This window comes from Rhineura floridana, chromosome 9, assembly GCF_030035675.1.
Source record: "Rhineura floridana isolate rRhiFlo1 chromosome 9, rRhiFlo1.hap2, whole genome shotgun sequence".
NCBI classification, from domain to species: domain Eukaryota; kingdom Metazoa; phylum Chordata; class Lepidosauria; order Squamata; family Rhineuridae; genus Rhineura; species Rhineura floridana.
In genome coordinates, this window is record NC_084488.1 from 61,887,814 (window position 1) to 61,915,347 (window position 27,534).

General features: G+C 43.4%; 1 protein-coding gene across 2 annotated transcripts in view; it reads right to left on the bottom strand.

Annotated features, from left to right (window-relative positions):
• Positions 1–12,274: 12,274 nt before the first annotated feature.
• The window catches only part of FHDC1 (FH2 domain containing 1), a 60,381-nt gene continuing 45,121 nt past the window's right edge, over positions 12,275–27,534 (bottom strand). For both annotated transcript variants that reach the window (XM_061584602.1, XM_061584603.1), the window contains exons 11-12: positions 19,613–19,777; positions 12,275–16,603 (exon numbers count right to left, since the gene is read on the bottom strand). In XM_061584602.1, coding sequence (XP_061440586.1) covers positions 14,567–16,603; positions 19,613–19,777 — 2,202 coding nt within the window. In that variant the 3' untranslated portion in view covers positions 12,275–14,566. The remainder of the gene's footprint in view (positions 16,604–19,612; positions 19,778–27,534) is intronic.

Below are 27,534 nucleotides of genomic sequence, written 5' to 3' on the forward strand. Positions count from 1 at the left end.
TACTTGTATGCTCTTAAACTGGGTTGCAGTATTTTAAGTGTATGTCTAATTGGTTTTAACATCTTAATAGTTTAATTGTTTTAAATGTTTTTTATATGTTTATATGTTTATATGTTCTTAATGATATGTACTTACTTTTATCTGGAAGCCGCCTTGAGTTCCAGTTTGGAAAAAGGGCGGGGTATAAATAAAGATAATAATAATAATAATAGCCCACACAGATAGTCTAGCTCACAGAAATCTGATGTGAAATTCATAACAATAGTTATTAGCACATGATATTATGGAGTCCTTCCCCCCCCCCAACTGGAAGGCCCCTCCTATCAGTCCTTTCCCCTACACCTAGAATACAGAATAACTATGGTCAAATCTGCAGGGAAAGTGACTTGCTTCTATTGGGACCTGTTGTTTTCAGTATTTCAGGTCCCGTGTATGGCTCTGGAGTGTTTGAACTGGATGACCTGTGGATCAGGTACTGGCTACTTGCCACACCAGGCTGATGGTCAGAGAAAATAAGTGCAGGCTATTCTAGCCAAGAGATTCACAGAGAAGTCCAGAATCCTCCTGGCAAGGAAGTTGGATGATACTACAGGGGGCCACTCTGATGCTGCTGGAAGGTTTACAGACTTGTAGACACACCTAAGTTCAGCACCACAAACAACAACTGTAGCCATGCCCTGTGTCTCTGTCTTTGCAAAGCTGGGAAAGGAAATGTACAGCACAGCCCTATATATTAGGGATGGAGAGCCTCAGACCCAGGGGCCAAATGCAGCCCTCCCAGCCTTTCTGGCCCCCAGGACTCCCCCTCACCCCAGCCACACACCACATCCCTCACCAGCCCCACTTTGCACCCTCCCTCAGTGTTTTGGGCTGGCTTCAATTTGTCCTTGAACTCTGATAATACCTCTTGCTTGTCTGGATGGAGGATAGAGAGGGATGTGTGTAGAAACTAGACTACTGTAGAAAGGTAAAAATTATATTAATTGCTCCTCCCACTTCTGCCTTTGGCCCCACCCACCACTGGCATTCCCTGGGAGATTGCCTAGAAAGGAGTGTGGCCCTCAGGCTGAACAAGGCCTGTCTATCAATCCCTGGGGCTGGTAGGAGTTGTAGTTTAAAAAAGTAACTTTTCCAAGCTCTGGATTCACGTGGTGGTGATGAAATGCCTTGTGCTACCATTTTACTACAGTAAATTTGTTATTACTAATTAATATACATTTGCCATTTATGAAGGAGTAGGAGCCGCCGGCAGAGCTTGGAAAAGTTACTTTTTTGAACTACAACTCCCATCAGCCCCAGCCAGCATGGCCACTGGATTGGGCTGATGGGAGTTGTAGTTCAAAAAAGTAACTTTCCCAAGCTCAGGAGTAGGACAGTAGAAAAATAGAGGAGTCGGAGTCTAAGGTCTGGCATACCGACTCCACAGCCCTGCTTTCAACAGCTCCTTGAACGTTCAGACTAAAACCCAGAACAGATTCACTGCCCCACCAACATCAGAGCCACCAGTTTCCACTGGGTGGGGGTCTGTAAGGCAGTTAAGTTCAGAATCTAAAATTATACTTAACTGTACCACTGTGACTTTGGGGGGGGAGGAGAGAGTAACTATGGGAACACCCCCCCATTGCAATCTGAACAAAGAAAATATAGGTTACAGCAGGCTTGTTAGGGAAGGATGGAAAAAAAGAGACAATAAAGGGAATAGGAGTGGGAGGAAATTGTCCCAGACACAGTTAAAGGCAGGATCGGAACTGGAGATAAATAAACCAAAATATCAGATAGATAAGAAAAACACAAAAATGTGTGTGAAAACAGTCTAAAAATACAGAGGCTCTCAGCTTCTGTGCTTTAAGATTTAAAAACACACACACCTTTAAATAGAATCTTTAACAACTTTTGCACTTGGAAAATTCTGCAGTCAAACATGCAAAGAGAAACTTAATTTATTTATTTATTAAATTTTTATACCGCCCCATAGCCGAAGCTCTCTGGGCAGTTTACAACATCAAAATATCAACATACAATTTAAAACCACACATTAAGCAACTTAAAACATGACACATTAAATTTCCAAAAGACCTATACTAACTAAAATACTAAAATGCTAAAAATACTAAAATGCTAAATGTTACAATACTAAAATACTAAAATGCTAAAATGCTAAAATGCCTGGGAGAAGAGGTAGGTCTTAACCTGGCGCCGAAAAGACAACTTAAACCAGCAATGAACTAGCTGAAGTGTTTTCTTCTCACACTGCAATTTAAAACATTAAATAAACCCATGGATCTATTTTTTAAAAAGTGCAAAACCTTAAATGGGTCTATATAAAACGTTATCTACAAGCCGTATGTCATCAAAATTACAATAAACCTCTGTGACATCTTAAATCCGCTTGCATACAACAAGCTGGCTAAACAAGTTGTACCAGGTAAATCATTAGATTTAATCTTTGTATTCAGGGGGACATTTAGGGTAGATTTTGGTTCTTGGGATTCAGATGAGAGTATGCAAAGAACTGAAAACAAGTTACATTAGCTGTGTTATGAAGCAGTCATCTAGTCATGTCCATTCTCAGTGCAGGAGAATTATATAAAGACTAATAACAACTTTACGATCTAAAAGTCAACATAGGACAGAGATGGAAGATGTTTTTTGTTTTTTATTTCTGCTTTTTAATGAACAGTATTTTACAACTTTCACAGTACTGAGGAACATAAAATAATAATAATAATAATAAAATAATAAAATTTTATTTCTGGGTCGCCTATCTGGCCGAATTAACGGCCACTCTAGGCGACGTACAGCAGAAAGATAAAATACACATATAAACAATCACACTTAATCTAAAACTGCCCATAGTTCATAACAAATAAAACTAATCCACCCCCGAAATCCTGTAGGCTTGTCTGAATAGCCAGGTCTTTAAGGCCTGGCGGAAACCTGCGAGGGAGGGGACATGGCGAAGATCGTAAGGTAGGGAATTCCAGAGGGTGGGAGCCACAATCGAAAATGCCCTCTCTCTGGTCCGCACCAGCCTAGCTGATTTAACTGGTGGGACCGAGAGAAGGTCTTGATTGGCTGATCTTGTCAGGCGGCATACTTGGTGATGCTGGAGGCGCTCCTTTAGATAAACTGGGCCGAAACCGTATAGGATTTTAAAGGTTAATACCAACACCTTGAATTGGGCCCGGTAAACAACTGGTAACCAGTGTAGATCTTCTAACACCGGCGTGATGTGATCACGGCGACGGCTGTTCTTAATCATACGTGCCGCCGCATTCTGTACCAGCTGTAATTTCCGGACCGTTTTCAAGGGTAACCCAACGTAGAGTGCATTACAGTAGTCTAAGCGAGAGGAGACCAGGGCGTGTATCACCCACGGGAGAAGATGGACAGGAAGGTAGGGTCGTAGCCTCTGTATCAGATGTAATTGATACCACGCTGCCTGGCTCACTGCCAAGACCTGAGCCTCCATGGACAGCTGGGAGTCAAGAATGACCCCAAGGCTGCGGACCTGGTCCTTCAGGGGCAATCTTACCCCATTAAACACCACGTCTATATCTCTTAACCTTCTTTTATCTCCCACAAGCAACACCTCGGTCTTGTCAGGGTTCAGTTTCAGCCTATTTCCTCCCATCCATTGGCTTACGGACTTCAGGCACTTGGAAATGGTATCCACAGCCAACTCTGGTGAGGACTTGAATGAGAGATAGAGCTGGGTGTCATCCGCATATTGGTGACACTGCAGCCCAAATCTCCTGATGATGGCCCCCAGCGGCTTTACATAGATGTTAAATAGCATGGGGGAGAGGATAGAACCATGTGGTACTCCACAAGTGAGAGGCCAAGGGTCTGAAACCTCATCCCCCAGTGCTACCCGTTGATATCTATCGGAGAGATAGGAACAGAACCACCGTAAAACAGTGCCCCCTATTCCCAATCCCCCCAGGCGATCCAACAGGATACCGTGGTTGATGGTATCGAAAGCCGCTGAGAGATCCAGGAGGACGAGGAATGTACATTCTCCCCTATCCAACGCCCTCCTCATATCATCCACCAGGGCAACCAAGGCTGTTTCAGTTCCATGTCCAGTCCTGAAGCCCGATTGGAATGGATCTAGATAATCTGCTTCATCCAAGTGTGTCTGTAACTGTTTGGCCACCACATGCTCAATCACCTTGCCCAACAATGGTAAGTTAGAGACTGGGCGGAAGTTATTCAACTCTTGGGGATCCAAGGAGGACTTTTTCAAGAAAGGCTTTATTACTGCCTCCTTGAGGGCTAATGGCATTGGACCCTCTTCCAAGGATGCATTCACCACTGCCTTGATCCCTTCGCTCAGTCTCTCTTTGCAGCCCATAATGAGCCACGTAGGGCAAGGATCAAGCATGCAGGTGGTCGGCTTCACGGTAGAGAGCACCTTGTCCACTTCCTCAGAGGGAAGAGGCTGAAACCGATCCCACTGGACTGGAATGCAACTGGCCGACTCTGGCCCACTACCTGTATCCACGGAGTACGGAATCGTGCTCTTCAGGCGCTCAATTTTATCGGGAAAGTGTTTGGCAAATGTGTCACAGGAGGCTTTAGAATGTTCCATGGGTTCCTGAGCAACTGGACCGACCAGGCTTCGGACCACTTGGAACAACTTCCTGGAACAACACTCTGCGGACGCAATAGAGGCAGCAAAGAAATCCCTCTTTGCTGCCTTTGTTGCCACTTGATAGGCAGCTATGGCTGCTCTAACCTGTGTCCGATCGTCTTCAGAGCGAGATTTCCGCCACCGACGCTCCAGTCGTCTCACCTCCTGTCTCAGACCCCGCAACCATGGTGTGTACCAGGGCGCAATCTGAGTTCTATTCAGGGGGAGAGGACGTTTCGGAGCCACCCCGTCTATTGTCCTGGTGATCTCCCTATTCCACTTCATCACCAGGGTTTCGACCGGGTGACTTTCAGACAGCTCCAATTCTCCCAGCGCATTCAGGAATCCTTTAGGCTCCATCAGGCGTCTGGGGCGGACCATCCTAATAGGTCCCTGTCCCCTGCAGAGGGTGTGTGGCATTGAGAGGTCTATATTCACCAGATAGTGGTCTGACCATGACACGGGGTTAGAAGAAACAACCCCCATTTTCAGAGCACTTCCTCCCCCCCCGAGACAAACACAAGGTCAAGAGCATGACCGGCTACATGGGTGGGCCCAGTGTTACTAAGGTGCAGTTCCCAGGAAGTCATGGTTTCCATGAAATCCCGAGGAGCTCCTGTGAGAGCTGCCTCGGCGTGCAGGTTAAAGTCCCCCAGAACTAACAGGTTGGGGGAAAGCACCCGCACGCCCGAGATAACCTCGAGCACCTCGGTCAGGGAGTCTGCTGTGCAGCGGGGTGGGCGGTACACAAGCAGAATCCCCAAACTGCCCTTTGGGCCCAACCTCCAGTACATGCAATCAACAAACTTGTTCTCATGGAGAGGGGGTCTGGCAAAAACCAAAGACTCCCGATAGATGACTGCCACTCCCACTCCCCGCCTACCAACCCTTGGCTGCTGTGCGTACCGGAAACCGGCTGGACACATGGCCTCAAGCACAGGAGCTGAGGCCTCATCCAGCCAGGTCTCCGTAATACACATCAGGTCTGCGTTCTCATCCACGATCATGTCATGGATGAGCGTTGTTTTCTGTACCACAGACCTGGCGTTACACAACAGCAATCGAAGGTCGGATGGAGTCTTGCATCCCCCAGTTATCTTCTGGTCATGGACAGGCCCGGAACAGGGGATGGATATTAAGCATCTATCCCTCGTTCCCCTGGCATGGCCTGCCACTCGCACCTTTCCAGCGTCTGCCGCCTAGCCTTTTGATGTCACAGCTACCCACCCTCCCCAGCGTGTCTCCCTCCGGTCTGCACATGTCCACCTCCCTGTCGAACAGTCAGGCAGGTCCCCACCCCCAGACAAGACACACAGAATCACCCGTAACTTTCTAGCTTCACAAAGGCGGTCAGTTCATCTGCAGCCAATGGCCGTTCATCTCACTCCAGGCTGGGCTTCCACCATGGTTCTCTCCTGGCCCTTGTTCCCCTTCAGCGTGATCAATGGCTCCCTCCACTCTCAAGTCCTGATCTTCTGGAGCTTCCGGAGCAGTTGGCAGAGGGCGCGCCGCATCATATTGCTGGCACCACGGTCTTGCCCCTCCTCTCCCCCGCGGACAAGCCGCAGAGGGACGAGGTGGCCACGCAGGCAGTGCCCAAACCCGCCACTCCTCGCCCCCAGCCCGGCAACCCCCACAATCAAGCAGAAGTCATCCCGAGGTGCCCCGTCATCCTCTTCCTCTCCCATGACCTGTTCCTCTGGAGCAGTCGGAGCGGTCTGTGGAGGACGTGCCACGTCGCGCCGCTAGCACCACGGTCTCTCCCTTCCCCCGCGAACAAGTCACAGAGGGACGAGGCGGTCACACAGGCAGCGTCCAAGCCCGCCACTTCACCCCCCCAGTCAGCCAACTCCCACACCCAAGCAGGATGTGTCCCGAGGCCACTAGAAAATGTCATCCCAACGCAGCCAGCAGAGCCGCAGCGGGAGACACAATCACCGTGGCGACAAGAACATCAGAACATAAGAACATAAGAAGAGCCTGCTGGATCAGGCCAGTGGCCCATCTAGTCCAGCATCCTGTTCTCACAGTGGCCAACCAGGTGCCTGGGGGAAGCCCGCAAGCAGGACCCGAGTGCAAGAACACTCTTCCCTCCTGAGGCTTCCGGCAACTGGTTTTCAGAAGCATGCTGCCTCTGACTAGGGTGGCAGAGCACAGCCATCATGGCTAGTAGCCATTGATAGCCCTGTCCTCCATGAATTTGTCTAATCTTCTTTTAAAGCCATCCAAGCTGGTGGCCATTACTGCATCTTGTGGGAGCAAATTCCATAGTTTAACTATGCGCTGAGTAAAGAAGGAATGTCAGTGGCCGGCACCGGAAGCACGTCCTCTCTCGTCGCGTCCTTTCTCGTCGCGGTACGCCCCACTCAATCCCCGGCCTCAGCCCCAGCCTCCGCGGCGCTCTCTCGCCACTCTCACCGCAACCGCCGCCCACGCTGCAGCTCCGCATCCAGTCCAGGGAAAGGTAGACTGCGTCAATTAAGGAGGGGAAAGAGGGGGGAGAGAGCTGCTCACTCACGCAGTCACACATGAGCCCCAAGAGATGTTAAAGATGTCAAAAAATAGATGTTGAAATATAAGCTGCGGAGCTCCAAAAACCCGCGTCCTCCTATGCCACCATCTTTAAGGCACAACCTATCCTCTGGACAAGAGGCTACAAGGTCCTGCTGTGATCTTGTGTTGTAGTGCAATCCTCTGCATGTTTACTCAGAAGCAAGTCCCAATCCTGTACAGAGAAAGATCTTTATGCTGCTGAAAGCTATATTTACTGAATTTCTCATGTGAGACAAGCAAGAAAAGGAAACTGAGTTAGTTATTGCCAAAGTAAGTAAAAACCAAAGTAAGTCTATATGTAAACTGAATAAAATCCCAATCCCTCAGGCCAAATCTTAGGCAAAGGTCCAGCCCATTTTGGGTGGAGATGACTTGGCCACCGTACTGCATACCCTTTCAAACTGGATAATTGCAACACTCTACATGGGGATGCCCCTGAAAAGGACTTGAAAACTTCAATTGGTCCAAAAAGGCAACCACCAGATTACTGGCTGGGATTCCCTTTAGAGCTAAAATAGGTGCATTAGTTACCAGTTCATTTACAGGATGAATTCAAAATGCTCACATTATTGTTTAAAGCCCTCAACCCCAAATATCTGAAAGACCACCTCCTTTGCTACAGATCCTCATGGTGTCAAGATCAGCAGAAGGGCCCTCTCGGTAATTCCATTACCCTCAGAAGTTCAGGAGGTGGCAGCCCAGGAGAGGCCATTCTCAGTGACAGCCCCCAAGTTACAAAATCCCATTCCCACAGAGGTATGCCTATCACCTTTATGATGTCATTTCCATCATAGGCTGAAGACACACCTCTTTACCTTGGCTTTTGACATGAGGTTATCTTTTTAAGACCCAACCAATTCTCTCAACTGTATTTTAAACCAGGGGCAACCAACATGGTGCCCTCCAGATGTTGTTGGGTTCTGTCAGCCCCAGCCATCATGGCCAGTGGTCAAAGATGATGGGAGTTGGAATCCAACAACATCTGGAGGACACCACATTGGCTCCTCCTGTTTTAATTGATCTTAATGTTAATATTGTTAAGTTGTCGTGGGATCTTTCAGTGAAGGGCAGGTAAGAAATCAAGTATGTATGCTGACCAGACCTTCAGAAATATATCCATACACTGAAGCACCCAGAAAGAACCACAAACACCAAAGAGGTACTTAAATCTTTTGTCCTCAAAGTGGATATTGGTCTTGCTGATGTTGTAATATTAGCCTTTTAATTACTAGACAAATGTGGCTTTTTGTAAGAGAAAACTATTCTTTATCTCATGTACCTGCTAAGGTTAAGGCTCTATTCCCCTCCTTACTCAAGCATGCACACATATTTCCCCTACAACATAGGAGCAACTACAATGGATTAAGAGGAAACCAGTATGTGAACTTTCCCCACTTCATCAGCATGGGTGAGTGAGTAGGTAGATATAACGAGGAGCCTGAATTTGTGACTGACTTTAGGTGCAAACTAATGTACATTAATGTGAGCAGATAGGTAGGTCAGCATGCAGTGTGTATTACCTGCCAGTTTATGAACTACCCACAGCACTTGCCTTGAAACCACAAGGGTTGATTTCTGCTGCTTTCTGTGCTAAAATTCTATAGCCTTTCGGATGCGGGGGGAGATAACTAGACCCTTTCTGGCCAAAGTTCCATTTATTCCGCTAGACATTTTTGTTTTGGAATGGTCACCACTTAGCTGAGATTATTTTAATCTGTTTAAACTGATCTACAATTTTGCTTTCTGTTTCCCATCTCTGCTGCAGCTGGGGTGTTGCATGCCATGACATTTGAATTCAAAAGAGCTTCTTTAGTTGACATTGCTTGTCTCCCCCATTTAGCTCAGAGTATTTGGCAAGTATCTTTAGAACAGGACAGGAAGGGAAATATGTGAAGCTTGTGGAAAAATCCAAGGGCAAATTCACAACGCTGCTTCTTTTAACAAAGCACCAACATTAAAACAGAATTTTCCCACACTCTTTACCATATAGCAGGAGTCTCTGCTGACACAGCTTATGTAATTCCTGCTCTTCTAAACAGGACCACCCCTCCTAAAACTGATTCTGCATCTTCAAGATCCCTCCCAACATGAAGCCATTATGTTAATAAATATCTTTGAATTGAAATCCACAATCCAAATCACATGGAATGAGTAACAAAGAGTACGAAGTTAACACATTGGGAGAAGGATTTTTGCATTTTGCAGTTCCTTTGCTAAAATCTGTGTCTCAGGGTCAATGAATGCTGTGTTTGAAATGTTATTTCTGAGACAGCGTCAGGAAATGTGATACCAGTTTGATGATGAAATACCACAGTGCTGCAGCTGTGCATTTTTTTTGCACGCTTTAATCTCACAGAAGACTATGGTTATACAAGAGGCAACTTTTTTTAAAGCACACACACCATTCTATGCAATTGACATTCTGGCATGCCTTTTTCAGGAACAGCACTGCCAAAGATTCACATTTGGACACAAAGCCTGAAAGAATAGCAGTCAAAAGCTCCAAGGCAGTTCCTTTAGGTGTAGAATGTAAGCCAACAGAATCAGATCTCAGACAGGGAGAAAAGCAGCATTTGAAAGCACATAGGCTTAAAAAAGCAGAATTTAATTGATCCAAAAGACTGGGACGTTGCAAGATATTCATTCACTTGGGACATGCAGCAGCTCACAGTCAAATATCTGAAATGCTTATCAGCTTTATAAAAAACAACAATTAATGGTTATCCTAAATATAAACAGGAAGCTAGAAGACTATATTAAAATAGCACTAGGAGTGATAGAAATGGGTCAGCATTGTTTCGGTTGGCTGGGTAATCTTTTACCTTTGCATGCATGCCCGGGGTTCATGATCTTTCATTGTTGTCCTGTCTGTATCATGGCAGGATACTGTTGCCCCTACACATGTAGACCTTCCACCTTAAGTCCTTTGTTACAGGTTTGTTTTGTTGCTGTTTAATATAGAAAAGCTTTGGGCTTCTTGACATACAGACACTATAAGCACAGAAAGCCTTTCACTCAACTTTTTTTTTTAAAAAAAAACTTTTAGTAGTTAACATACTATAGTTTTGTATCAGAGCTTTTAAATCTAATTGAAACATGCCTTTAAAGAATAAACCGTTCATGTCTGTAACTTATATGGATAGTAGAGACAGTCAAATTCTCTAGTTAGGAAGGCCTAGTTTCCTCCATCCTGTCCAATTTTTAGACACCAACAAAAGGCTATACACTTTTTAAAGAGTTTGGGGGCTCGTCAACTGTTTCAGTAGTCTGATTCAGTCATTTCTCCCTCCTAACCTGATTACCACTGTGTGAAGAATGAGAACAGAGCCTCATTCCTTAGCCCACCCGCTCCCTTGCACTAAACAGCCCTTCGTACGTTGAGGACGGCTCTTCTGCAACAGGCAACTTGTTCTACACATGTAGGCTCCCTGCATGGTTTGGAACCCTGTGAGGTCAGGGCTTTAAACCTGCATGGGGAGCCTGCACAAGTAGAAAAGGCTTCCTACTGAGAAGTTCTCTTTCCAACAGGTGAAAGGCTGAGGGATTGGCAACATAGGAGAATGAACGGTGTCAACACACTGCCGTTGTCTGTGTTCATTGGCATGAGAAGCAATACCAGAAAGGGGGAATTGCAACTTGGATATTGCTGCTTTTTTCTCCCAGTTGGTTAGGTTAGAAACCAGTAGAGCCAGCAGAAACTGCTACTTTTTTTGTGACGTTTTTAATCTGTATTTTGGATTATGCCCACTTTGCACACTGATAGAATTACTGTCACAGGGTTGGAAAGTTCTGTCAGTTTCACTTCTCTCAGTTTCTGGTTTTCCAGATCTTAAATTCAGCCCTCCACCTTTCTGCAACAATTCACGATTTAAAAAAAAAAAAACCTCATGAAAATTCTTTAGCATTTTATATGTGAATTTCTACCAACACATTTTTGTAGGCATTTTTTATTAGCATACACATATTTGCAAGCAATTTCTCATCACATAATGCATTTTGTATGTTAATTTCACCCATATATTCATTTATATCCACACACTTTCCCCTAACATATGCATTTTTATAAACATTGGTTGGTTGGCGAAATGCTTTGCAAAATTCAAATAAGTGAGACTCTCAAAGGATGGCTGTGTTCCGGTTCTCATATTGTTTTGGAAAGTGCAAAGTTGATTGATTTGGCTTGAAATGTGAACCACATTGAATTTCTCACTCATCCCTGCTCCACACACCTCCTCCCAACCCCTCCAACAGAAGCATAAAATTCCCTGACAAACTCCTTGAAATTAGGTAAGAGTGAATGCAATAGCAGATTCAGACTCATTGGCTTTAAATATTCAAAAGACAATCTCAGCCAAAATGTAGAATGCCTCCAAAAACTGGAATATAGTATATGGTGTAGTATTTGGCATACTAACAATCTCATGTGTTTACTAAAAAAAGTTTTGAACCCTCCTGGTGACACACACACACAAGCTTCTAGAGACGAGGATGGCGATTGTGCCCTGTACAAATTCCCATTCCTTTTTATATAGCTACTATCCTGACCTTGAAGCTCACTAAGCTACTGATGAAACACACACTGATCCTTTTTCCTACTCTGTTGCCAGTTCTTGATAGTAAAACATGTTAATCTCAGAAGACATTAAAAATGTGCCATCCATTTTCTTTGAAAGACTCAAAGGATTTGCATTCGCATTCAAAAAAGTTTTCATTTGGCCACACTTGCTATCTGATCTTAGATCTTCACATCTAAAGCAGTCTTCTCCAACTTGGTACCTTCCAGAGATGTTTTGGACTACAACTCCCATCAGCCCCAGCCAGCAGTTATGATGGCTATATGCTATCTCTAGGACCGGAGGCCTTAGGCTATTTGCTGGGAACAGCAGTGGGAGAAGACTACTGACCTCATGGCAGGCTTGGGGGCCTCCCATATGCATCTGGTTGGGTACAGCAGGAAACAGAATTTTGGTCTAATCCAACAGGGCTCTTTCTGTGTTCTTAGTATGATACTGATAGGCACCCAGGTTCCATTTCTAGCATCCCACATTTAGTTTAGTTTTGTTCTCAACCCAGCATTTAAACAACTTATTCAAAATGTATTTATTCCCTTTCAGTGACTTCAAATTAAGTGCGATTTGCTCCAGTGTGAGCTTCAGAACACTCAGAATGAGATTAAGCAACATTACATTGGAAGAATGGAAACATAGCACAAATCCCATAAATGGGAACTTTATTAAACTAGCAAGATAAACTCAGAAATGTATAAATGGTCCATTAAATACATTCAGTTCATTTTTACACATTCTTCTTATATAGAAATTTACTTAGTTTCCAAACATGTAACATTTAAATTATTTTCTCTTTTCAAGCTTACTACCATCAAAAGGTAATAAAAATCCAACACCTGCTTTTGCAGATGAGCACACAAAAAGACACAGGTAGCGCTAAATGGGCAGATTACTGCATTTAAACCGTTGAAGAAGGAGAACACAAGAAGCTTATAAACCAAAAACAGTTATTCCTTCCAAGAACATTTTACGGTGGAGAAGGGGTTACGCCAGCTATCACACTGAGGTGGGTGACTTATTTGGAGGGCTTAATAGCACACGATGGTATTTTGGCATACCTTCTGGGGAGGAGTTGCTGAAAACCATTTCTAAAATGCATATCTCCATGAGCCGAAATGCTTGACTTACTCAGTTGAATGAGTCAAGGAGGGTTATATCCAACTGTCTCTCTTGGCTGATGGAAGGCCCCTTGGGCAATGGAGGCTTCCATGAACCGAAAGGGAGGGAGTTGATTTTAGCAAAAATTCCTCCTTGCTCCTGCACATTGCTCCAGAAGTCAAAGGAGGGACACAATTGGATACAACCCTGGGTGTCACTTGTCACATCTGTGCAAGTAGCTTGTTGTGACTGATACACTTATATTAGGTGAAGGAAAGGGTGGAGAGTGCTAAAGGCAAGGCATTACCAACTCAACATCATTTGTTCAACTATTTCTACCACATGATTTCTGGGTTTTTTCTAAGGTTCTCATAAATGCTTAAGATTGCAACTATTTAAATAAAGAGCCTGAACAGCAACAGCAAGTTTCCCCACCTACACATATTTACTTGGAAAGGGACCAAGGGGCAGGCAGAACACGTAGCAACATGTTTTTCCTCATTCTCTGCATCTTAGTCTGACCTGATGTCATTTTTTTTGCAGTGAACTATATTTTTTATATATATAAAACAAAGCTTATCAAAAAAGTGAAGTTTAAAAAGTAGTGTTAAAATCTTTATCAGAAGCAAATTAAGCTTAATTTACCCCCCAAAAAAGAAACAAACAGAAACCAACGCTTTTTGTCATGCATTAAAGGAACTTGCGTGTTTTATGCCAACTGCTCACTTTGATAAAAGAACGAAGGCAGCAGGGAAATCAAGGCTCTCCCTAACAAGAGCCATAGCAGCATTTTTAAGTCACTTGACAGTAGTTAAAAACCAGTGGAAATGAAAATTGGCAGGAAAAGTGCTCTCCAAGAGGTTGCAGCCCTCATAGCATCTGTGATATGTAATATAAATATAGCACTTCTGTATACTAAAAGCTGGCAAGTTTGCTTGTAACTGACACAAGCCAAGTCACCTGTAGTCATTTTCTCCTGTTACTACTTGTGGTTTCTGAAAGTTACAACCTTCAGCTAATTCTACTAATTCCAGCACCAGTCATTCCATCTGCTATTCTACTTGTACATGCAAGGCAGTTCTGTCACACTCGTGGAGAATAAACTTTCTGCCCAGCAGAGTTTCCCCTCCTTCCTACAGGCACACATACAACTTAAGACATGCTGCAAGTTCTTCAGATGAGATTACAACTAACGCCCCTCTGCCCCCTCCCATACAGCAGTATCCTATTTTACCATATGGTAGGCCAGCGGTTCTGTGTGTCCAATCGCCAGCAATGGACTCTGCAATAGACACATTTTGTTATTGGACCCAAGGAATTTAAAGTGATCCGCATCTGCTTTTCTTACTCTTCCAAAAAAATTCAGGACTGCATTTTCAGAAAAGCAGTGTTTATACAACTGGCCACAATCCCTAGTTCTGTTGTCCTTTCCTTTCATTAAACAAATGCATTCCTTTAGCATGTAAAATTCACGCAGAGGCACTATCTCCCAGAAGCAAGGGAAATTTGTTACAGCTATTCCATCACAGTAATTTTGAAAACGTTCAGTTCAGACATACATCAGGATCCACACAACGTACCTCAATTTGCATTTGATATTATTAATGCACAACATTACCATTTGGGATATTTCACCCAACAGGAAAATTCAGTGTTGAAAACAGCTGGTTTTCACATTCTGTATTGCCAAATACTACAAACCCCTTTATTTTCAAAAGTGATTCAGTAGGTTCCCTATAGAAGTCTGATTTCCATCTTTACATTTAAGGGATGTTGATTTTTCCATTAGTATTTGTTCCTTTAGCACGGGCTCTGTTTTGACACTTAGAAGGTCACTGTTGTCAGTGTTCCTTTTGATAATCCGAGCACTATTTGATCGTTTCAGGGTTCTTCCACTATTTTCCTTTGGATTAGAATCATCAGAGGCTGTTGTTATTCTCATCCTAGGCAGCCTCTGAGACAGAGACCTTGTGAGGGTTGGAGCTTTGGAAGTGGCTGGAAGATCCACCTTTGCACATTTTGAGGAAGAAGCCACTGTATTCCTTGCAAAGCTTGGGACAGGAGCTGGTGTCTTGGGAACAGTGACTGTTGTGCTTTTGCTAGTATCTGTAGGGGATTGGGATTTGGTCAAAGAGCGGCACATCTTTGTTTCATCGTTTTTTGACTTGGGAACATACCTGACTGGTTTACAGCTTGGTTTTTTGAAGGAGCCTTTGTGCTGGAGTTGCTCCTTCTCAAAATGGCCACTGCTTGAAGTTGTGGTCCCCCGCTGGAATTTTGGCTCTTCCACAGATATGCTTTGCCTGTACTGAGGTTTTGGCACTGCATCTGTGGAGTTGCCCCGGATGGAGTTGCGACGGGCGAGTCGTGTTTCCACCACGCTGGTGTCTCGAGGTGCTGGCTTAGCCTCTGGCTTTTTGGTACAGCTAGGGGATGCTGCTTTAGTTGACCTGGAAATGGGTACTACTTTTCTCATGCTCGCATTCTCTGATGAATTCAGAGTTCTAACTGGTCTGGGATGGTTGGGAGGACCACTGCTGGATTTTGTAGCACTTGAAGATTTATCTTTCAGAGAGTTTCTCTTTGGCCCCAATGCATCTTTGCTTCTTGCAGGTTTTTCCTTTGGAAGACCAGGCTTGCTACTAGAGTTATCTTTATCAGCAGAAAGTGAGTTTAGATCCAAGACAGCATCACCATCAGTCTGAAGATCATTCTTAAAAGGAGCAATAGCACCATCTTTCATGTTCACTTTGTTGTTGCTACCTAGCTTTGGATTGTTTCCTTCTGACAGATCAAGTGTCAAAGAACAGTCAGAAGTATCTGATATACAGAACATTGGACTGTGTGCCTTAATTCCTGAAATACTACCATCTGAGGATATGGGACTATCACTCTCTGGTTCTGGAGTTTCTTTAACATGGCTTGCCACTCTGGCAGCATGTTCAGCTTTATAAGCAGTTTCTTTAGATTTTCTGATGGATGGTACCGGAGCAGCTGCTAGCCCAAGAGAGTATAAGCTTGAGCCACCCAGAGTCTCCAAACCTTTCACATCAGCCTCAAAATGAACTGTGGACAGGTCCTCTGCATCATTGTGTTCATGGGGATCAAACTTAAGCAGCCCTGGAACAAGTTCACCTTCTTCAAGAGACAAGTCCCAGGGGGCTGCATCTGTGGTTTCCATACAAGCCATGTTGAATCTATACTTGTCATTGCCAGCACACTCTTGGTTATTGTAGAGATTAGTATGGGCAGTCTCTAGCTCCTCAAGGTCTTCTATGTGATCGGAGTGAGATGGAGGCAATTGGAAGTAGTTGCAATCCATGCCTTCTTCAGGTGCCTGATGTAAGTGCAAGGTAGTTAAACCAAGTTCCTCAGGCTCTTTAGATTGAGTCCAGGCCAGGCTGGGTCTTGCTTGACATGCATGGGCCCGAGGAAGACTGTTGAACTTGTTTGGATCTTCACCCTTTGAGGTCTCCAGGAAAGTCAAGAGCTCTCTGTCTGTAGTGACTACCAAGGAATGCCGGGAACGCCTGGTGCTAACATTTCTGTAAGAAGGACTTTGGGGTCTCTGCTGCAAAAACGGTAGAAATTCTTCCAGTCCTCTTTTTGTCAATGTCCCAACATCATTTTCACTGCTGCTCCTGCCAAAACCTCCAAGGTCTCCACCAACCCATGATCGGCGTTTTTCCTCTAGCTCCTTCAGTCGCTGTAGTTGTTGAAGTTCTTGGGTCTCCCTTTCCTTGTTGTCCTGTTTAGGGACAGAGAAAGACAGAACATTACACATTTTAAGTGACAGAATTAATGAATTTTTGTTATTTTCATATTCTTTCTTTCTCACTCTCCCCTGCCTTGGATTTGGTTCTTAAGTATAAATTACTATGGCAACCATTTTGTACTATGGTACCAGATAAACTAAGGAATAGTTCCCACCCCCACATAGCATCTATTTAGGCCTGGCTGTTGTAGACATTGTGAAATACTTGCTTTTCATGTTTTATTTCATTATCCTGCAGCTTAATTATGATATCGTTCCAAATATCCAAATATTAGTTAAATGTTGCTGTTCAGTAAGCCTCCAATTCAAAGAATGCTTAACATAAGTCAATCAACTAAATGTAGTAAAATTCTGGGCCAGACTGAAGTTTTCACGTATAGACAGAATACATTAAATACACAAGGCATGTAAAAGATACAATCTTAGATATTTATTACCTCTACTCTCAAAGTATTCCCTCAAATAATATCAAAGACAGAAGTTCTCATTTATTTAAAGGGTAAAGGTGCAAACAACATATTTCTTGATCTTCTGAAAGATGACACTCTAAATGCTTGCTCATGCATGACTGTATGCAACCTGAAAGCAGCAAAGTAAACGTTTTGTGACTTTGGAGTACTTGCACGGAACATGCAAACAGTACTTTTACAGGGTCAGGCTCTTTGTCTTTCTAAACCCAGGGTGGAAACATTTCCAACTTCCCAGACTCATCTTCCTGGGGGATAAGGCACATACCCTAAGAAGGGCATGGCCGATCAACAGCAACCCCCACATAACCCTCTTTTCCAATAATCTAGGGGAGATGTCTAAAATTCCCCCTTCCCATGATCTCTTCCCCTTCCCTGCTCAGCAATGGCAAACAGGGAATGCTCCTTTGGAGAGACTATTTCCATGCATTCTAAGCACGAGTGTCCAACAGACTAGTGAGGGAAGCCTTTTGGAACTTCTTCTTTAAGCAGCAGCTGACAGGGGCGATGAGTGGGGCATTACAAATATCAGAGGAGACTGTGTGTGTCTGTTTTCCTCTGATGCTTGTAATACTCTGCCTACCTCCCCCTTGAGCTACTTGTCAAAGTGGGAGTTCCAAAGGATGCCACTTTTGCAGCCCCATTTGGACAATCACTGAGGAGAAAGAGAAGAAGCTGGTGGATTAGTCTAAATGTCCGTATTGGCTAGTTCCCAGCTACTGTTCCAGCACAATATTGCCTCCTCTGAGGGTGCTTCTAGACTGTTGCTATTTCCAGGTGAGATGCAATCATATACTGGCATATCCAGGTTGCACAATTATAGCTGACTAGGAGGTCTTACACAACAATCCCACTCCCCCCTCCAAAAAAAAAATTAGACTTTTTGCGATAAGGAAAATGTCAGGAAAATGCACTGCAAATTGTGGGATATTGCTTGCTTTTGACGCAATGTCCTCTAACCTTCCCACAAACAAGCCAGGATGAATGCTAAACACACAGGTTGTTTGGAAGCAACCTGAGTGGCAATGGTTCTCCGGGATCTCAGGAAGACATCTTTCCTATCAATTGCTACCTGTTTTTTTAAAAAACAAAAACAAAATAAAACTGGAGGAGCAAGTCAATGAACATGGGACCTTTTGCATGCAAAGCATGTCCTCTGCCACTAAGCTACTCATCGCTACTCCTTATCCATGGTACTCCTTAAACCTGATTCATCCATCAGTCAGCCAGGAATACAACAGCAAAACAGCACACACACCACCACAGTTAAGTATGATTCTGAGGCAGCTCAGAATTTGGTAAGGAAAGCCTAATTCAGCATAACATTTCCAGATGTTATGACAATGAAGACAGGTTTGAAAGCTTGTCTGTACGGCCTACCGAAACTGCTGAAGCCAAGCAGCAGCTAAGCAGGATTTCAAAAGGTCAGTACTTCAGTATCCTACATGCTTCATTTGCGTAGCTAGTAGTAGAAATATAGCAAGCAAGCAGATACCAATTGGCCTAATAGTGACAGAATTTCCCCTGTCTTCTATGCAAGTCTATATGTCAGGAAATAAGTTAGATTTGCGTTTAGCCTCTGAAGCATCCTTAGATCAAGAAGTTTATCTATTGAAATACTAAAGTTATGGACAAATTATTGTTCATACAGCATTCAAAGCTGTTTCCTACTTCCATCTACAACTACCCTGGGAGGTAGAACAATATTATCTGCAACATAAAGATACCTCTAAACTACGCAAGTAAGGCCACGGATGAGTAGGAATTGCAACCTGGGTCTCCTACCACCATATGCCCCAAACTCTAATGGATGCCCTCCTCCATTTAACACTTCGTTCAAAGTCAGAGATGCATGGCCTCTTAGATCGAAAAGGAGCCAGACACTCTTCAGTATACAGAGCTGTCTCCAGGCGCTTTGCCTATTGTCATTAACAAAGCACCACAGAGATTATAATGTTTGCATGCCACAGGCATGGAAGCCAATCATATGGCGACCTGCAATTGGTTCTAGACAAAGGCTAGATTATTGCAGAATTCCACCAAAACACAAGATGTACCTGATAATGTCTTTCCCCCTCCCCCATTAAATACAATAGAAACTGAGAAAAGGCGTTGTGGGAATTCCTTTGCAGGGCCAGCAAGAAAGAAATCCCAATTTGTGGCCAGCAGGGAATCCAATTTAATACCTATAGCTTAATAAAATTGTTGGAGTAGTAAAAAAGGTTCTCATGTGGTCGGAAGAGGGCAATGTTTTTATTTGGCTAACAAATGTCCGACAATACGCACAGCCTTGATAGAGATGTGAGGGACTGGAGAAAAAAACAGAACAATTTGAAAAAAGTTTTTTCCTGTTCCCCTTCCCCATTTTTTCAGAAAAAATGGGGTTTATCCAATATTTGCAGACCTTCACATCTCTAAGCCTTCATCCATCATACAAAGGATTATCGCTATTAAAACCATCCAGCTGTAATGCAGCTTAATTACCAAAAAATCAATTGATATTTCTAGTTCTTACCTTAACAGCTTTGTTGAACCTTAGACAAAAATCCCTAAATATCTGAAAACACTCTTCCAGTTTCATGGTTTCTTTATCTTCACACAAGAATTCTATAAGGGCATGTGCTTCCTTCAGCAGGTCTCGTTTCCAATGTTCCAGTTCTTTTAACTCTTTTGTAGCAAACTTTAAATAAAACCAAAATACAAATTAGATCCAAATGGAGACTGACCAATTTCAACATCACTCAAAATCTAGGATTAACATAGCTCTAGCTAGAGACCACAGGATTCAAAGGTTGAGAGTGTTATGGCTGAATGCTCCCTTGATATACAGATATACCATTTATTACACTGGTCAAACAAGTTTTGCAGATTTTTTGAAACACTACACAAATCTCCAAGACCAGTTTCTTAGAAGCAATGGAGTGAATGCTTCTTCTTCATTACATGTGAAATATGAAGAACAAAAACCTATTATGCTTCTCCTAACAATGGCAAAATCCTGCAGGGACCAAAAATACAGCTCTCAAGTCGTTAACATGACATTGGAAAACAGGAGTGACTCCACAACACATACACTGTTTTTTAATAAGGTGAAAATCAGAAGGTAGGCAGGTAGTTCTGGTACCAAAGGTAGCTTGGCCATTTTGTGCCACACACTAGTCTAATTTCAAATGTAGGTGGGAAGCAGTAAAAGCATCTTGGCATATTTAGAAATCTAATTTTTATTTTATTGTTTTACATCGGCCTGGCTCACACATCACACTAAACTCTATTTTAAAGCAAACTATGATTTAATATGAGTGAAAAGTGTGCTAGTGCATACTGCTTAGAAGTTCCTGCAATGCTCTTCTCCCGCTGTACCACTGTTGAAAAAGGACAGGTCTTGGATTACTGCTTGTGGTTTGGAGAGAAACAAACCATGAGCCTGGGTTGGGATGAAACAAGCCAGAGTTGGCATGTTTGGTGTGTGGTAGAGCCAGAAATCACCCATGATTTCAGCAACATATGCTACCATGCTGCTCATTCACATAAAACCATAGTTTTAAAACAAGGCTTTAATGTGACATGTAAACAGGGCTACTGCAATTCTTTTACTGAGCTTATTTCCCTCCAGTTTCTGAAAGGCATTTAATACAGGAACACTTCTTTCCTGCTAACCACTTCATTGTGTCTAAATTAGGACTTTGATTTCTTCCATCAACCCATTTCTCACATAGCTTTTGCTATGAGGCGGTATATAAATGTAATAAATAAATAAATAAATAAATAAATAAATAAATAAATAAATAAATAAATTCCTGTTTCTATCACTAGATGCCTTACCTCCTCCAGTGTTACTCAAGCCTAGACAAATAGCTTTCCGAAGGCCTTTCCTAAACTACAGATAAATTCATTGGCTTACATTCTAGCTAACAAATTTATTCTGTTGCAGATTACTTCCATTTCTCCACTAAAATCAAAAGGCACAGTGCACATTTTTTGTAAACTAAAGAAAAAATTAGATTAACTCACAGAAATGATACAATAATTTCAAGAAGCAATGCACACCAGAACAGTTCCTGCCAGATTTTGTGCAGATTAAGGCAAATTGCAGCTAACACCATACAGTTGTTGGTAATGGTTGTGAACTATAAAAAAGCTTATTGAAGATGAACCTCAGAGGTTCTCCATGCATTAATATTGCAGAAATCATGGATATATGCCAAAGTCAGATAGGAAGCTATTTAAAGTCCTTATGTGTAGAAAACACAAACCTGCAGTGGATTGAGATGCTCTTGGAGGTTACTGATTCATAGGGTCGCCATAAGTCATAATCGACTTGAAGGCACATAACAACATCATCACTTTTTCAAAACTATAGTGCCAACTCATCTTGCTCAGTTTTGGAATTTCTTTAGAAGTACTTCCTATAGTCACCTTCTTCAAGACAGATATGAGCACTGCAGTTCGAACACAATACCTTTTCAGACAGAATTTGGAAGAACTTAGCCCTATGCCTGCCTTGTAATCATCATAAGAATCTGAAATCAGTTGGTACCGCCTCTAAGAAACACTTAGTTTGAAACTCAAATCCAATTTGAGATTTGACAGACACAGTTCAAGTAACAATGGTTTCATCAAAATAAGGTGTTGCAGCCATGGATTTTAAGAAGATTAACTTTGTTATTTTCCTATCCCTCTTTGTTCATAACAAGCATGCACACAGCGACTTACAGTAACTTTTATTTATTTCATAGAAGATGAAAAATGAAAAAGTCAGTGCCAGAAATGGATTAAGCTTTGTTTTCTTGGTGGCTTCTTTTACAAAGCAAGAAATCAAATGCGCAGCCCAAGAGTTTACAAATGAGAAGTATATAAGTGCCACTTCCAGAAGGGTAGAAAGCTTTGCCAGTCATCCAAAAAGACCAAAAAAGTAGCATCTCTCAGAGCATTTATGAAGACAAGCTCAAGAAGGTGCATGGAAAATTGGCTCCACCCTTCATATTAGTAGCTTACTCATGAGGATGAGAGAAGCCAAGTTTTAAATTAGATTATTCACCCAACATTTTTAGGAAGGAAGTGTTAGATAAGATGAACCTTGTAAAATGAAGAGAAATCCAGAATGTACATAGGAATTTCTCCAAATAAAATCTGATGTTTTGTTTCAACCAAAACAAAAAACAAGGGCACTAAAAAGAGTCCAAGATGCCCTAAAATTACAAATCTAGTGGTAATGGCGCAGAATACAATCTGTCAGATGTAGTAATTATACAGCCACGAGAGTGGCTGTATACTATAGTCAGCACAGATTTTTCACATTTCGCAATGTTAAATTGAAAATACCCCCATGCCATTCTGATCCTTCCAGTAAGCTCATTTCAAAACAAAACCTTACAAAATTTATAGTCCTGAACTCAGAAATGCTTGCTTAACAACCCTCTAAATTTGGTGATACACAAAACAGTCAGAGAGAATCAAGAGTTCAAAGTGTAAAAAGAGGGGGGGAAACAGACCCCTTTTGGACTTTTTTCTGTTAGACTTGTAATAATCTGCTGAAATTTATTAAAAATCAGCCATGTTCACAGAGTACCTGTAATCCTATTAGTGATCTTGCCCCATAATCTGACCTTCATCTTCTGCAGTTTAAAAGTTAAACAAGTGCCTAGTTGATTTTTAATTGATTTAAGAAATTTAGCATTGAACTCAATGATAATGTCTGGCATGCTCAGTAAGAACCAACTGTCAGTGTTCTAAAAGCCAGACTCACAGCTGCTTGGCTTGCCTAATCAGGGGGCCACACCCACACCAGACGTTTACTTCACTTGAGATAGACATGGCTTACCCCAAAGAATCCTGGGAAGTGTAGTTTTGTGAAGGGTGCTGAGAGGAGGCTCCTATTTCCCTGACAGAGCTCCAGTGGCCAGATTGGTTTAACAGTCAGCCACTCTGATTGTAGCTCTCTGAGGAGAATAGAGCGTCTCCTAGCAACTCTCAGCACCCTTCATTAACTAGACTTCCCAGGATTGTTTGGGAAAAGCCATGCCTGCCTAAAGTGCAGTAAAGGTCTGGTGTGGATGTGGCCAGGGACAGCTTTGGTTTACATTTGGGTGGGAGGCTACATGTGCCTGCTGTAGAATAAAAAGGTGGGGAAACACCTAAAAAAGAATGATACTATTCACAATGTATTTCTTTTGGAAAGGAAAGGGGCTTCACCACTGCTCAGTGCCCACCCACCCCAATCCATCCCCCTCCCCTCCCTGCCCCCCTCCCCTCCCGCAGGTCAGGTTCACCTATCCTAAGCATGATTGCACAGGAGTAAATCCCACTGAACTCAAAAAGCATGCAAATGATCAAACCTGCCCTCCCCTCTTCCTCCCTCCTACCCATTCAATCCACCTTCCTTCACCCCTCCCTCATCCCCTTCCAATCTCCTCCTTCCCCCTTCTCCCCCATGGTTAGTTTTACCTATGCTAGGGCTACGACTTGGGAGACCAGGGTTCAAATCCCCACACAGCCATGAAGCTCACTGGGTGACCTTGGGCCAGTCACTGCCTCTCAGCCTCAGAGCAAGGCAATGGTAAACCACCTCTGAATACCGCTTACCATGAAAACCCTATTCATAGGGTTGTCATAAGCTGGAATCAACTTGAAGGCAGTGCATTTCATTTTCAAGCATGATTGCACAGGAGTAAGTCCCACTGAACTCAATAAACATGCAAATGGTCAAACCTACCCTCCTGCTCCCACCTACTGCATGCTCCTCCCTCCTCCCCTCCCCATCCGCTGTGGTCAGTTTCACCTATCCTAAGCATGATTGCAGTGCAATAAATCCCAATGAACTCAATAAGCATGGAAATGATCGATCCATTCTCAGAAAACTTGCACAGGATCCCATTTCTTACCTCCCAGAATAAAAAGCAGGGAAACTCACTAATAGGCAAAAAACCTTGTGGTTTAAGAATGTACCTATAGCCCACAGACATTTCTATCAAACTTTAAAAGGAGGAAAACTGGGCAGCTATAGTGATTGCACCATAGGAGCAGGAGACCTGATCTCCTCTCTGAGATATTGTACTGCCCTACAAATTTGTCAAAATACAAACACAATTTGGGTTGGTCTTTCACATGTTACCAAATGCTTCCAAGCTACACAGCAAGTGGATTGGACTGTGAAACACCAACCCAAATTGTGTTTGCATTTTTACAAATTTGTAGGGCAGTCCAATATCTCAGAGAGAAGGTCAGGTCTCCTGCTCTCCTGATGCATTCACTATAGCTGCGCAATTTCCCTGCTTTTTATAGTTTGATAGAAATGTCTGTGGGCTATAGGTATGTTCTTAAACCGCAAGGTTTTTTGCCTATTAGTAAATAATTAATTATAGCAAGCAAAGCACAGGAACCTGATTAGTAGCAGCTGCAGAAAATGTGAACCACTGTATCTAAAATTCTCAAAAGCACGAATGAAATTTGGTGATGCTGAACTACGGCCTATCCTATTTAATTTCTGTTAGAGCAAACTTCTCTTATACACTGTAAAGGAATATATAAATATTAATTCTTTTAAAACACTTCAGCCATAAATACCAACAGAAGTTTTTACTTTTTAGAGATTGTTCTCATATTACACAGAAACAATATATGTAGTTTAAATTAAAGAGAAAATTTGGGCTCACAGTTCTAACTGTCCCTATGCCCCTTAATCATAGATATTGTTGTATCTGAATAACTAAACTATGATAACGGACTGAACACAAAACAGGGTATGAAACTAGTGCTTGAATTGGGCTTGTAGACAGTAGCCATGGTTTAGTGTTGTTACATCTGCTCTAAGCAAACCAGGGTTAGAGAAGTTTTCCCAATTCCCCAGTCTCTCCTTGTGAAGTGACAAGCAGGTTTTCCTACTATCTCCGAAAGTACACTCACCTGGGGAAAGGACTTTGCAAGCTAAGCCATGGTTTGGGATCTTAAATCAGGGTTAAGGCAAGAAACCATAATTAAGATCTGTCTCTCTACACCAGGACACCGAGAGGAAAATGTACAAATCCCACTTGTTACTGTTGAAGGATATATATAGAGAGAGGTGATAAATACCAGAGAAGGATCAGTGAACTTAAAGAACACCTTCTTCGAAGAGGATATTGTCCACATATTATGAATTGCAACATCCACCGAGCCTCCATTCTGTCCAGAGAAAACCTCCTCCATCATACTGAAGTGTCAAAGAGCAGAGAGCAACGGACTCCATTTGTGGTAGATTTCCATCCAGCATCTCCTAACTATCACCGAGCAATCAAGGAGAGCTACCCATTGCTGGCAAACTCTGAACATCTTACCAGAGCCATCAGCAGGCCTCCTGTTATAGCATTTCACCAACCTCCTAATTTGCACAGACTGTTGGTGAGAGCTGTGCTTAAGCCACCTATCACCAATCCAGGGTCTCATCCTTGTCACTCCAAACGCTGTATCACCTGTGTGTACCTCAGGGAGACAGCCACTTTTACAAGCACTAGGACAGGCAGGACATATTACATCAAACAGAACATCACCTGCAGGTCCTGCAATATAGTTTACATCATCGAGTGCAAAAGACCAGGATGTCATATCCAATACATAGGAAAGACCACAACTGACCTACGCACACGCTTCAGGAACCACAAGTTGGCAATTTTGACAAAAAAAGTGGAGCAACCAGTTGCAAAGCATTTTAACATTGAGGGTCACAGCCTGTTGGACTTTTCCATTACAGCGATAGGGATGCCAGCAGATCCAGCAGCACTGACCAAAAGGGAGAACTTTTGGATTTACTCTCTGGACACATTGGCACCACATGGCCTGAACCTGGAGGACAGTACCACCACTACTTAGCTTCTGCAAATGAAGCCCCTCTGAGCATTCCATCCTCAAAACTCTGTAACTGCCACCTTGGTAACAGCATTTGTATGTTGGCAGCTGATGAAGGCGGAAGCTGAAACGTTTTAATATAATAAAAACCTCTGTTTGGTTAATCACAATTATGTTCATATATATATATTAGGTGATTAACGGAATCTTTATAGGGATCCAGAGCAAGCTTGAGTGAAGTTCTGTTTGTTGCTTTCAAAACTGTCTTTATATATATATAAAACTAGTCACTTCTATGTACTGCCAAAACCAACCCTTACTACAACTTTAGCAGCTGTTGCTAGATAATAGTACATAGTAAGTGATTTTTGGTATTAATGTTCTCAGCTACTCATAAAAAACCTCATGGATTTCTTTTAAAAAGCCTGATACTTCACTTTCTTGAAATTCAGAAATCAAAGTTCCATACTCCATACCTCATAAAGTTTAATACTGTAGGTAGAGAATGATGCAATTTATTAAAATGTTGGAGTAATAAGCCAATCATCTGATTTATTAGACCTGTCAGGGGTGTCACTAGGGTGGTGCAGTGGGTGCGGGCTGCACCGGGTGACACCACGAGATGGGGGTGACACCACGAGCCGCCCCCCCACCCTAGGCACCGCCGCTGGGAAGCGGCAGGCGTGGCCAAGGAGGGGAGAGACAGAGAGATCAGGAGCGAGTGCGGCGACTGCCCTCTTCCCTCAGCGCCCGCCCTGCCGCCTCACAGGCTGGCTCCTTCGCATTCCCTCGAGCTAGATTTGCTCTCAAATTGAGTGACGAATGTGAGAGTGAGTGGCTCCTCCGGTGGAGAAAAAGGTCAACGGAACTCTAATGGTTAATGGGCCAAAGAGGTATGGTGGTCCTTAGACTCCAAAACACTTCCGGTTCCCAAACGAGAGCAGCAATGCGGAAGGGTGCCGGTCCAAAGAAACACAAGGAGAGGGGATGAAAGAGATATGACGGCAATGAAACCAGTTCCAGCCTCCGAATGAGGACTGGAAGGCTGCATGTCTTCCACTGCTTTTCTGAGTCTCTGGTCGTTGCACCTCCCTGTTCCGGCCTGGTCAGTTTCCTTCGCAAAGAAGGTGGGGAAGGCGGGGACAGAGGAGGGGGGGAATAAACTCCCAGGCCCCACCCCTTTTAAGAACCTGAGGGCTTCTCCGTGCAATCAACTCCAATCCAATGTCATGCAAAACAGAGCCCAAACTCCACTGCTTCCATTGCCTGGTTTTCTTGCAACCTCCAGATTTTTTGGGGGGGGAGGCTGTCCTAATGCAGAGTAAGCCGCCTTGCATGGGGCGGGCGGGTGGGAACAGCGGCTGCACTTTGGGATGCCAAAGAGGGTTGGACTTGATGGCCTTATAGGCCCCTTCCAACTCTACTATTCTATGATTCTATGCCCACCAACTTGGATGGCTTTCAAAGCGGGTTGCACATGTTTCTAGAGGCTCAATGGCTGCTGACCACGATGGCTCTGTTGCTCCCTCCGCTGTTGGAGGCAGGAAATGTCTCTGAATACCAGTTGCTGGGAATGTCATTTGGGGGTGAGTGTTGCTGTTGCCCTCGAGGCCTGCT